Source organism: Pimephales promelas, chromosome 21 (genome assembly GCF_988280905.1).
Source record: "Pimephales promelas chromosome 21, fPimPro1.hap1.1, whole genome shotgun sequence".
NCBI classification, from domain to species: Eukaryota; Metazoa; Chordata; class Actinopteri; order Cypriniformes; family Leuciscidae; genus Pimephales; species Pimephales promelas.
This window is the reverse complement of record NC_142789.1, coordinates 28,880,261-28,893,392: the sequence shown is the minus strand read 5'-3', so window position 1 is coordinate 28,893,392 and position 13,132 is coordinate 28,880,261. Positions and strand designations below refer to the sequence as shown.

General features: G+C 38.8%; 2 protein-coding genes across 3 annotated transcripts in view; one reads left to right on the top strand and one right to left on the bottom strand.

Annotated features, from left to right (window-relative positions):
- il17rd (interleukin 17 receptor D) overlaps positions 1-13,132 on the top strand; it is a 51,350-nt gene that overhangs the window by 27,046 nt on the left and 11,172 nt on the right. Inside the window, exons 1-5 of one of the 2 annotated variants that reach the window (XM_089124845.1) lie at positions 1,851-1,875; positions 4,752-4,870; positions 5,198-5,318; positions 6,128-6,172; positions 6,290-6,441. In XM_089124845.1, the coding sequence (XP_088980971.1) occupies positions 4,823-4,870; positions 5,198-5,318; positions 6,128-6,172; positions 6,290-6,441 (366 nt within the window). In that variant the 5' untranslated portion in view covers positions 1,851-1,875; positions 4,752-4,822. Of the gene's footprint in view, positions 1-1,850; positions 1,876-4,751; positions 4,871-5,197; positions 5,319-6,127; positions 6,173-6,289; positions 6,442-13,132 lie in introns of those variants that run through there. The other variant, XM_039673897.2, reaches the window with a different exon arrangement.
- LOC120475228 (uncharacterized) lies at positions 8,352-12,581 on the bottom strand. The gene is made up of 10 exons (XM_039665899.2): positions 12,164-12,581; positions 11,132-11,365; positions 10,980-11,042; positions 10,260-10,848; positions 10,039-10,115; positions 9,754-9,940; positions 9,521-9,642; positions 9,088-9,316; positions 8,854-9,000; positions 8,352-8,725 (listed from the first exon to the last, which is right to left on the bottom strand). The coding sequence occupies exons 1-10, from the start codon at positions 12,434-12,436 to the stop codon at positions 8,469-8,471; spliced, it is 2,178 nt and encodes a 725-aa protein (XP_039521833.1). The 5' UTR covers positions 12,437-12,581; the 3' UTR covers positions 8,352-8,468.

Below are 13,132 nucleotides of genomic sequence, written 5' to 3'. Positions count from 1 at the left end.
GTATATGCACTCCTCTATATTTATGTTTGCAATATACAAAACAAGCATCTTTGTCACGAAAAATAGCTTGTTATTAGAAATGCTGAGATACTGTCAACCTGCTGAAAAATAAAGTCAGTTCTGTTGCTGCGGTTTGTCCATTACTCCCTCCGCTAAAATCAATAACCAGCAGATGGAAAAGTGAGTGTCCCTAAACAGTCCTAAAAACGAGATTTCAGACTGCGTGTCTGCGCTTTCCATTAGCGTGCATGAACCCATAACAAAGCGCATTTTAAAGTGCATGTGTTTAGCATGGGTGGTTGCACATGAGGGTGATTTATCTCAGTCTATCTCCAGCCTGGAGAGAATGGAAGAGGAGCTGGAAGAAAGAAAGGCTCTTCAAAGAGAGCTCCTGATCAAAGCCGCAGGTTCCCTCCTCCCGGCCGCATTATTCTTCGGCCCTGACAGTCCCACGGATAGGGAATAGATGGGCTCATAGCAGCAGTGCTGGGATTCTTGTCGTTGGAGGAATGTGTGTGTGCTTGGTTGAGAGAAAGACGGGGATGTCCCTTGCTTCCGTCTGCCAGGGCGCTATTGAACTTGGTAATGCGAGCTTTGGCCTGACAAGCGGGACAATGTGGCCTGTTGTTTGCTCGAGGTTAATCCTTTTGACTGGGGCAGGACTTGACACAGCTCAGGTGTATATTAAAGAAACTCAGAGAAGAAAGCCTTGGGTGTGGGGCCTTTTCCTAAAGGGATAGTTCAAAAAATGAAAATTCATCATTGGATGCGTTAACAGGGTGTGCCAGGGCCAGTCATATCCGGGGCTTGATCGGGCCTTTTTGGGGGTCTTTCCATAGACAGCAAAAGAAATGGACAGAGCGATCTCATTGGAGCTCCATTGAGACGATTGAAGCCTGTTTTTGGCGATTTTTTTAGAATCGAGTATCGATTGGAACCGGTGTTCTGTCGATTTTTGCTGCCTTGTCGAAAAATGCTACCGTAGCGCGAATTGATCACAGAATGCCGTCGTATGAAATACAATTCTAATACAATTCTAAGTTATGAGTAGCTACTGTAGACTACTGTTTTTATTTTTAAAACGGTGTGAAAAGTAAAAATTATCATAAAATATTCATCTTTGACTTGTCAAAGTACACCTTTTCTTATAGTAACTGAAACTTTCAGTTATTCCTTTTCAGCTGGCTGACCGTACAAATATTCATATGGTAGTAAGCATTTTTTAAAGGGAAATTATACAGTACATTATAACAGGAAAATGTACCTTTTGTAAAAAACAAAAACAAAACTGTGAGTCTGCACATGCGCATAACCGGTAAGTAGGAAATCTGGATGGGTAGCATGAATTGTCTGAACACCGGGACTAACTTTTCGTTTTTCCCGCAATCGTTCAAAAGTTAAAATTTCGATTCCTAGTTTCGATATTCACAGCCCGCAGAGCGGAAGAGGAAACCGCTGAACAACACCAACGAAGAAGCGTCTACCGGAAGTGTTGGCATAACCGCGCGAGTCGAACATGACTAGCTTACGTCGGCGGTCCAAAGTGTGGCTTCACTTCTCTAAAAATAACGAATTCTCAGCAAAATTTGTGACAAAAGGAGTATTTCCTTCAGAAAGACCGTTGGTTAGCAAGGTTAGCTAAACTTTTTTGACCCTGCCTCTTAAAAGAATCAGAATCGAGAATCGTTAGGAATCGGAATCGGAATCAGAATCGTTCAAATTCAAACGATACCCAATCCTAGTGACGAGAGCAACCCGTCTGTCTTCTAGTACTGTGGCATGAGAAATCTGAATCATTCCCTTCCGAAACATGCAGAGGTGGAGCGTGTGAATAGGAGCTGTCCATGAGCTAGGAGCAGGAGACACTTTTGCTAGGTATTCTGATTAATTATTTTGTCATTTTGCCTCCACGTTTCCCCGATTGCGCGCGAGCTTCTTTTCATGTGCATACGGTAATCTCTCTACTGTGCGACAGAGAGTCGCGTGGGTATGACGCAATCGTTAGCCTACTTTCACTAAAACTGCTTCTACGGGGCCATAACATAAGCTACAAGATAATGGAGCATTTTATACATTGTTGTGTTTCTTTCGAAATAAATAAAGGACAAATGGGGTCTTCAAACGCCTCAGATGTAAAGTTATTCGCTCTCAAAGTGACGCCAAAATGAATGGGAGTCAATGGGAATGCTAATGCAAGTGAAGTTCTGCTACGAGATGGCAGCTCCCGCGAGGCTTCAACTTCCGGTCGGTCGGTTCTTTCGGGGCAATCCAGCATCAAATATTAAATCTGGAGTCTTTTAAGTGTGTCATGTTCATTTTGCGATCTTGCGGTCACCTAGCTTCCCATTGCTGGTGAAATTGTGAGGTTGTGTGACGTTTATTCCAGAGAGGCTTGTTTTAGGATAGCGCTCCAAGGCTAATGGCCCGACGGTGGAAACGTAGCTTGATTTTAGCCTTTCGGTTCCAGGTCCGAGGCTATTGGCACGCTGTTGCACCGAAACACGCCTCCTTTTTTGCGCAAGTTCATTCTCTAGTTTACCGGCGTGCGTCTGTGGATGGAAAAGTCCGCTTTGCATGGGTGCAAAATACCAATGGTGCATGCATCGGTGTATTCTTTATTTTTGGGTGACTTATTCCATATTTTATCATGCAGGTACGTCGCACGACCATTAATTGACACTGGAGAACCGTGAACATGCAAATGTGTTGAACTCACAGTGAATATTTAGGTCAAAAAGATATAATATTTGTCATTGTTTAAATATGTTTAAATATGTTTCCTCATGAAATATTAAAAATGCATATGTAGAAATTAATATTAACCTAGATTAATAAATGCCGGAAAAAGTGTTTTTCATTATTAGTTCATAATACCTAATGCATTGAGTGCTGTGAATTGTTACCTTGCACTCTTAGAAGAAAAGGTTCTATATAGAACCTTAAAAGGTTCTAAAGCGCTACGTATTTGGAACCCCTAAAATGCAATGCATGTGATTGTGAATGATCACAAAATTCAAGATATGGTGGTTAAAAAATTTAATTAATCAATATCACATGAAGAGTCCAAAAATCTGCAAGATTAAAATGTGATATTAAGTTACTACAACAGTTTAATAAACAATCATTTAATTACATACTACATAATGTTGCAGAATAATGTAATATATGAATGAATAATAGCCTTTAAAGAACCTTTGTGCCAAAAGTGTTCTTTCTTGTCATTATTGAACCTTTTTTTGCATAAAATGTCCTTTGGAGTTGAGTAAAGAACCCTATGCTACATATATAGAACCCTTTTTTCTATTAATATTAAAGGAACCGGTTGAGGGAATGATAAAAAGCGAGGAAAAGGAGAGCACACAACCAGTTCCGCAGCTTTTTTTTCACCTTCAGTCATGTTTTTGAAGGTTGTGTGATGGGACGGCTCTCTCTTGATGCTATCTGCAGGCTGGCGGAGGTGTGGAGTTACACTCCGGCACAAAGACTGATTTCTCTCAGGCTGGTAATCGAAACCACAGGGAATGTGTGCGGGAGCCTTTTCTTCTGCCCTCTTCCCTCTGCAACTGATAAGACAGAAATCTAATTAAAAGCGAGGCAGGCTGGCACACTTTGAAGGGCACGGGAACGCTCCGCTGGCACGCATGCTGCCGTCCTCTCGCTGTGCTAAATGCCTCCTCTCCTTCTTCAGCGGTGCTTATAAAAATACAAATAAAACGGGGAAGAAAAGGAAGAAAGATTATGCATGCCTTTTCCAGTCCTGGAAGTTTATGGCGGGACTTGAGCATGTTTGAATTTGCACCTTGGAGTCGGAGTAGACAGCCGTCTATGGGGTTATAAACTCACTTTTTCATTAGAAATTGTAAAAAATAAATTTGATGCAAAGGGATACGTTTTGAAATAGTCATTTGTGATGTCTCATTATCATATGACCGCCCATATTTACATATTCAACGACATGAATTGTACCAGATACTGTAGCTGAGAGTCTTAAAGGTACAGTAGCAAAAACAGACAGTTTTACTGGCTGAGCTCCAAAAATTAGAATATTGTGCAACAGTTCAATCATTTCAGTAATTCAAATTAAAAGGTGAAACTAATATATTTAATATTTTTAACTATATGCATGATTATACTTTTCAGAGGGCCGACATTTATGTATTTAAAATCCTTTTTCCTTTTTTTTTATTGATATCATGTAATATTCTAATTTTCTGAGCTTTTGAATTTGGGGTTTTCAAAAGCTGTAAGCCATAATCGTCAAAATTATAACTTTTGCACAATATTCAAATTTTTCGAGTTTCACCTGTATGTCTAAAAAAAAAAAAAAAACTGAATATGGCAAAAAAAAGTTACATTTACATTTTTGCATTTTAACATTAGAAATCAATTCCAAGAAAAAAATAAAATGTAAAAATATGTCCCTTTTAAAGGTTTTTGTAAACTTGAATTGCACCTGAGAATCTTAAAGGTACAGTATAAAAAAGCCAATATACAGATAAGAAAGGGTGGAAAATGGCTATAAAAGGGCAATAAACCTTGACTAACATTAGAAATCAAGTCCCGTTTAATGCTTTTTAGGATTAGATCTGTATTATAAACTTTCTCGGGACAATGCAAGTGAATTCCTTAACGATTCATGCATTTTAAAAACTAAACCTGTCAGTTGCACAGCTATCCTCTAGCCATCTGGATTTATGTGCTTTTCTATTGTTTAAACCCCTGTATTTCATAAAAGCTGTTTGATCTGCTAGGTATTGAACACGTGAAAGGATTCAGAGTGTATCTGGAGGACAAGAATCCTGAGGGAAAACAGTGCCAGCACATGATCCTGAAGGATCCCCGGCAGCTTAACTTCTCTTACAAAACCATTGTAAGTACATGTGGTTGTGTTCATGAAACAGAATATATAGTAATAAGGTTTTTATCAGATGAATAATTGGGAACACTTTATTTTACAGTGTCCTTGTTACAATGTAATTATACATTTTAGTAATATTAAGCAACTACTGTACTTTCTATAGGGTTAGGGATTGGTTGCATGTAATTCTGCACAATTTACTGTTATTACTACGGTAAGTACATGTAACATATGCATCAAGGACACTGTAAAATAAGGTTTTACCGAATAATTTACTGGAAAATTAAATGTTATGCTCATGTTCATCCGTTTGGCACCATTTTGCATTTTTCCCAACAGAGGATGAGCTCACAGCCCTTCGCCGGTCTGGCTTTCGAGGCCGATTACATGGTCCGGATCGTGCCGTTTCCCACGTTCCTGAACGACAGCTTCTTTCCACCGTCTTTTCTGCGCACTAACAGTGAGTGTTAGGCCTGAAACACACTATGCATACTGACCTTATTCTGTTCCACTTTTGAAACACATTTTAAATTCATCAAATTTAATAATTCTGGGACACAAAATGACATTTACTTAAGCTATAGTGCCACATTATTACTTAGAGTAGTTCACTTTTTAAAAACTTTTGCTGGTAATTTACTCACCCCCATATCATCCAAGATGTCCATGTCTTTCTTTCTTCAGTCGAAAAGAAATGAAGATTTTTGATGAAAACATTCCAGGATTTTCTCCATATAATGGACTTCAATGGGGTCCAAAAGACAGTTTCATTGCAGCTTCAAAGGGCTTTAAACGCCACCAGACGATGAATAAGGGTCTTATCTAGCGAAAAGATCGCTCATTAAAAATAAATAAAAAAGTTTACGTTTTATAAGCACAAATGCTCGCCTTGCTCTGTTCTGTGATGCACGTTCGTGACGCTCCTGTTCATCAAAATGAACGAATCTTTTTTCAAGTCATTTCGTTCGTCGAATTAACCAAATGACTCGAAAAAAGATTCGTTCATTGAAAGCCCTGCACTGAAACTCTCATTTGGTCCCCATTGAAGTCCATTATATGGAGAAAAATGCTTGAATGTTTTCATCAAAAATCTTAATTTCTTTTCGACTGAAGAAAGAAAGACATGGACATCTTGTATGACATGGGGGTGAGTGAATTATCAGCAAAGGTTTTTTTTAAAAGTGAACTACTCCTTTAAATGGTATGGAAAAGTTTAGTAAATTCAAAACATGAAGTAATTTCTCTTCCTGGTTCCTTGCGTTCCCACAGCTTGTGAAGTGCTTCTTGGCTCGGATAACCTCGTCTGCAAACCATGTGAGTTCTTTAAAGAGAGAGAGAGAAAAAGATATAAAATCCAGGTCATCTGTTTTTGTTAACCAAGCTGTGAGATCTTAAATAATGCTCAAAATCTTCTTTCTTTTTCCCTGACAGTTTGGAAGCCCAAGATGCTGAATGTTTCTCAACTAGGATCTAATTTGCATGTTGTGTTTGACCACGCCCCTTCCACATTCGGCTTCTCCATCTACTACCTGTATTACAAGCTCAGGCAGGAGGGGCCCTTCAGACTCAAGCGCTGCAAACCTGTGAGCATTTTCACTTTGCATTTTTGTCTAATAGTTGCACTGACACAAACTCTTAAGCATTTGCCTTCGGGTGATTTTTTTGAGATGCAAATGTTGTTGAAGGAATAGTTCACCCTAAAATGCTCACTCTCAAGTCGTTCAGACCAGTTTATGACGGGAGATAAGCAGTTACATCTGTTAGGCTTGCTTTAAAACGGGACTTTACAGCTGTCTGTGCTGCTTCACGATGCTGTTTTAAAACTCACACTTTCATCTTATTAAAAATTATATGCAAAGGACTATGTTTTGAAATAGCCATAATTTTATTTTCACAACCATGAGGTCATTATCAAATGACCGCCCACATTTACATATTCAACGCTTCACCCTGATGATGAATGACATGAATTGCACCAGATAGCTGAGAATCTTAAAGGTACAGTAGCAAAAAAAGCCAGTTTATTCAGATCAGAAAAGGTGGACATAAAAACTACATTTACATTGTTAGGGCAATAAACTTTGACTAAAATACTAAAACAAATCCTAGATTTGTCCCTTTTAATGCTTTTTAGGATTTGATCTATTTTGTTAACTTGAATTGCACCAGTTAAAGGAGAACTCCGGGCAATTTTTAAGTTAATCTTGATCGTTAGACCTTTGTGAGTAGTGACTATAGAAAAAAAACGAACCGGATCGGTGCTTGCTACGCGGAGCTGCGACCGCGAATGCCCTGAGCTCTCACCCAGCTCTCACGCCAGCTATGGGGGCATGGACATAAAGAGCGTTTTTGAGCCTCTTAACAGACACAAAATGCAATTAAAATGTCTGTCCAACATGAACAGGGACCCTACATGTGAACAAGATGCGTTTAGCAACTTAGCCATTGTTTCAACTCACCTAAATAGTCTTTTAGACGGCAAGCCGTAGTCTCGTGCTGCAGTACCGTGCTGTAGCCGGAAGGTAAACAATGTCCAGGTGGGAGGAGCGTTGATCATGACGTGTGTGCGACGACGCGACAAGTTATGATCAAAGTTGATTACAAGTGAAGAGAAAAGTAGTAGTAACGTAAATATGGAGAATTTAGAAGATTTTGAACAGATGGAAGAGGAGTTTGAGTTTGATGGTCGTCCTTATTTATTCGAACCAGAGTATACTGACGAAGAGCTAGCCTCACAAGAGTCGGAAAGAAGGAGACAGACCGCGGAGCAACCTGCAGATGAAGCAAATGCTTCAACGACACGAATTTCGTGCAACTGGTGGTGTTTGTGTGGGTGTTGTGACCCAATGCCTACCGAGGAAGAAAGCCTGTGCTGTAAAGAGTGGGATCTCTTACAGCCAGGTAACGAGAAATGTGTCACCTGTACCGAGGAATTTCCTGCTCTTATCCAAAAGACAGTGCTGGACACTTTCTTCTTCGTTCCTAAAATAAACTGGAAGAAACGTCCACAACCAGAGGGACCAAACGGGCAGCTATCCATAGAGTGAGTTTAATATGTGATTGATTACATATACATATTACATAGACATTTTATTTTTTATTGAATAATAATAATAATAATAATAATTCAGCATTTTCGCTAGTGAACTAACCATACGTTTGCACTCTTTGCCCCCAACCCCATTCCCTATAGCCAATACAGACTGGTGGCCTACCGCGTTGTGCTAGAATGGGCACTAAAAGGAGAGCGCCTTGGACGTGGCATTAGAAGACCATTACCTAGCTGTGTTGTATCAATGATCAGAAGAAAGTATCCCTCCCCCACTGGTACTTACATTGGATTTCAGGAGACAGAGGAGATATTCTAAATGCTTAGTCTGAATTTTACATTGTGCTTCTTTAAAAAGATTGTCATCATGATGTCATTCCTTATAATAAAGTAAGTAAATCAAAGTTCTTGTGCTCCTATGTTTTTACTAAAACAATAATAATGCAGTATTACTTACAGTTACAAACAAAACTTTATTTTACAACAATAAATGAAAGAACAGTGGATGCTTCATATTAAAAAAATGTCAAACATGGTCGTGTAACAATGGTTTTGCAAAGATCAAAAGCGTGATGTTTTATGAGCGACCAGATCACTCTTGTCCGGCCTTGGAATTGGAGCGATGTTCTGGAGCAATTTCCTTTGCCCTGGTTTACGAGGGGGTAAAGTGTCAGAGAAGATAACAGTATTGTCCTCTCTCCTCCTCAGCACACGCTCAACAAGATCATGGCGAAAGGCCTGTGTGGTATTTTCAAACATGGGTTTTGCAACCCATTGCTGACTCTGTCTTGAATATACCGCTTTGTACCGAGGTTGTCCTAAAATACATGAAATTACAAATTAAATACAGCTTATCCTTGGAAAACCTAAAGAGACTTGGTAATATACAATGAATGTGATGTCATGTAAAACATATTTATTTAAATGAGCATTTATTATATGATACCTTCTATTGTCTTCGCCTGTGGTCTCCCAACGTTGGTATTATGGTCAAGTACTGCAAGTTGGGTACGAGCCCTCATGCTGTCGTAACTGTAGTGAAGTCGCTTCTCAGCATATTTCAGCATGACCTGATGGTACACCTCCAAAGATCCTGTATAAATGTAATATCACACACTCAATGACCCTAATGTAACCGGTATTATTGCGTTGTAATATTTGAATCAATGTAAACAGATACCAGTATGCTTGAAGAGTGACATCTGCCTCAAGTCTCTAAGGAGATTTTTGTCCAACATCACTCCCTTCAGTGCCACAAAAGCTGCTGAATCTGGTCTCAGCCACTTTTTGCGCCTCTGTTCATCCCCTGTCAGAGTTGGGTGATTGCAGGTGTACTGAGCACCATCCTCCTCCCACCGGTGAATGCCACATATGTGGTGCAGAAGCGACTTCCATCTTCGTACACATTCCTTTAAAAATAAGATTGAAGTCATATTTTGAGAAATACTTTCCTGGTTCAAATATTATGTTATGTGCAAGGTAAATACTATTATAAATATTATCTATCACTGTTGTTACACTGACAAGAACATGTGTTGTTATCATTGATATAACAGTAACTATTCTATACCAAAAATATTGTATCGATGTTATGTATTATTTAATAATCTTACCTCTTTGTCACCTTTGCTTGTGCTGCATGACCAGTACAGATGGTTAGTGATTGACTTTATCCATGGCTGCAAGTCTTTGTTGTTCTTCTTATTGGATACAAGTACAAGTTTCTTCTTCACACCTGTACAAAACAGTCAAAAATTACATATAAAAAGTTAGTGAAAAAAATGAAAGAGAAAAACAACTTTTCTTGAGAGATACAATCCGTCGATTGTCAATTTAATTTACTCACTTTTGCTCACATGCCAGGGATCAAATTCATGTTGGATGCTAGGGTAGTTGTCCTTCATAAGTTTGCGGACAGATGGCGATCTGTCAGTGGTCACAACATCAACAACCACTCCCCTGTCAAGCAAGTAATCCAGACCCCTCTGAAATCCTAACACCTCCATAGCAACAGAGCTGGTTGTTTCTGTAACCTAGAGAATAATATTGACCGATCAGACAAAGCATGTCTACATTTGTTTTTGAAAACAATTACATAATTTGGTTTTACAAATCATAATAGATAACGTACTTGAACCAATTCAAAATGAATGATCTCTTTTGTGGCATCATCTTGAAATGAATATGTACAGTATTTGCTACTGAAACCTGTTGTGAGAAAAAAGCAGAGATGAATTTGTAACTATGATGTAGGGTCATACAGTATAATCAGTTTGTGTCATACAGTATAATCAGAATCATATCTATTCTAACTCGTGGAGTTATGATTTACAATTCCAGCAAAATGCTTACCTGGACTGTCACTTCTAGCATCCCCACAGAGCTCAACTTTCTGTCCTGAGGCACAAAGTTGCACAAGACGTTCAATTAATTTCTCGTGTCTATCTATGTACGCTTGTTGGATGACTGGTATTAGGTAGACAGATTGCATTGAATAATATTGAGTTTTCTTCGGAATTGGGGTATGAAGAAGCTCAGCCCAGTCAGAAATGGTGGTATGGGTGGTTCCTGTGAAGAAAGTGCATGCGCTGATGAGCAGGTTATTTTCTGCCATCCCTCTAATGTCTGGACATGAAGACCAACTTCCAGGGTGATCATTCAAGCATGTCCAAAGAACTCTGATTTGGCTTCCATGGGTTATAATCCTTTTGTTCTCCACTGCTGAGCCACAGGTCTGGCATGTGTTGAACAGTTCTAATAGTCTGGATTCATTCACAATCCACTTTCTGTCTTGTTCCGGTTCTTTTCCAGAGCCAGAGCCAGAGCCTGAACCAGAGGTTGATGTTGGAGTGTCGCTAGAAGGCGAAAAGCTTACGTCGGATAAAAGCATTTCCCCAAAGCTTCTGCTCATATCCAACGTTGTTGAATGTTCTTTATCGTCCTGTTTTTGAAATGTAAAATATATTTGTTGTATAAATAAATATATTTACATGTATTTTTTAAAAATGAATTAGGATTATCACATAAAAAATAACAGTAGTACAGCCTCAAAAGAACAGCCATTCAACTCACTTGTGCCAAATCTCCACTGGCTGTGTTGGGGACAGACAGATATGATGACATTGCATCCTGGCCCTTGATATTAGAAATGTATAATATTACACTCTAGTGATGGCAAATGTGTTAAAAAAAATTTGAAAAGCTTTGATCATTGAGAGGCTTACCATTGATTGTTCCCATGAAAGAGGTCGGGCGATATATGTCCCAGTTAGTGAAGGCTTTGTGCGAGGCCTTACAGTTGATGTCTCTGGACTAGAGAGAAGTAGGGTCAGGCAGGAGGACGGACCAGACTGACTTGATCTGGATTCACTTCCTCTTTGGAGAGCTTTCTTTGGAGTTGACTGTGGCACTCCAGCTAATTGTGATTCATTCAGATGCACACCAGCAGCATCAGTCTCCTGAATAAGTAGTAATTAATAATAAAGAAAATAATAGATTTATCCAACTGCACAACACAATAACATTTTCTACTTGTATGTATATCGAACATGTAAGATGTAAACAACACTGGTCCAGAAGCACTTCCTGTTTCAGTTTTCTAACACTACATAAAAGCTGGGATAAAATACAACCAACAAAACATTTAAAACTAAATCAAAAAGTTAAACAAACATCTTTAAGATGTTTCCTTTACATGTGAAATAAAGAAAACAGTTACAAACTGAAACAGTAAGTGCTTCTGGACCAGTGTTGTTTACATCTTGTGAAATGGTCTATATATGAAGAGTTCAGATGCAAAAGCCTCTAAATGCATTTTGAAATTTTCTTCTTTAATGATGATTTTTATCAAACTTGTATATTTAAGTTCAGTAATTTCACTTAAATAACAATTAATAGGTAATTATCATTGCCATTTAAGTGAAATCACTGAACTTAAATATACAAGCTTGATAAAAATGATCATTCTAGAAGAAAATTTCAAATGGCATTTAGATGGCTTTTGCATCTGAACTCTTCAAATAGTATTTCCCTAGTATATCATCACATATCTCCCCCTTCACCATACTGCACACACAATTTATTATCTCTAGCAAGTGCAATTTATTCTTATAGAAATTCGCAAAACACAAATATAATTCAAGTCAAAGAAGCTAGTGAAATAATTACAGCTTTGTAAATAAGATTACAAAAACATTCATGCACATCTCTACTCATGCCGCGTGTACCCAAATGGAAGAATATAGATGTTTCATTACCTGCACAGTGGTTACACCCGTCTTCGGAATGGCATTTTTCTTCAAACGGCCCCGCTGTGTTGAGAGTGTGTAGTCATCCTTGTCAAAATGTTCGCTGCAAATGCGGTAATCTTTAGCGCGTAGGACTTCTACGGGAGTTTGCACATCAAGTTTTAGTACAACTAGCCACAACTGCAGAATCTCCGGGTCATGAAAAGGAAGACGATGAAAACTTAAGCTCTTATATTTTCTCATTCTGTTGCCACAATTCGGAAATGCACAAACACGAACCATTTTTTCTTCACATGTAATCAACTCTGATCATAACTCGTCGCGTCGTCGCACACACGTCATGATCAACGCTCCTCCCACCTGGACATTGTTTACCTTCCGGCTACAGCACGGTACTGCAGCACGAGACTACGGCTTGCCGTCTAAAAGACTATTTAGGTGAGTTGAAACAATGGCTAAGTTGCTAAACGCATCTTGTTCACATGTAGGGTCCCTGTTCATGTTGGACAGACATTTTAATTGCATTTTGTGTCTGTTAAGAGGCTCAAAAACGCTCTTTATGTCCATGCCCCCATAGCTGGCGTGAGAGCTGGGTGAGAGCTCAGGGCATTCGCGGTCGCAGCTCCGCGTAGCAAGCACCGATCCGGTTCGTTTTTTTTCTATAGTCACTACTCACAAAGGTCTAACGATCAAGATTAACTTAAAAATTGCCCGGAGTTCTCCTTTAACTGACCATCTTAAAGGTACAGTAGCAAAAACAGACAGTTTATTCAGGGTGGAAAATGGCCATAAAAAGCTACTTTTTACATTTATTGTGGCAATTAACCTTGATAAACATTATAGATAAAATCAATATGCAGCGGTTTGTACCTTTTAATGCTTTTTAAAATGTGATATAAACTTGAATTGCACTATTGAACTGAGAGTCTTAAAGGTACAGTAGCAAAAAAAAAAAAGCCAGTTTAATCAGATCAGAAA

Excerpts from the sequence above, each read along its gene's own strand:
- LOC120475228 (XM_039665899.2), bottom strand. The coding sequence starts at position 12,436 with ATGGTTCGTGTTTGTGCATTTCCGAATTGTGGCAACAGAATGAGAAAA. Across the intron at positions 11,043-11,131 it reads TTTCATGGGAACAATCAATG|GGCCAGGATGCAATGTCATC; the intron begins GTAAGCCTCTCA and ends TCTAATATCAAG. Across the intron at positions 9,643-9,753 it reads TCCCTGGCATGTGAGCAAAA|GTGTGAAGAAGAAACTTGTA; the intron begins GTGAGTAAATTA and ends TGTTTTGTACAG.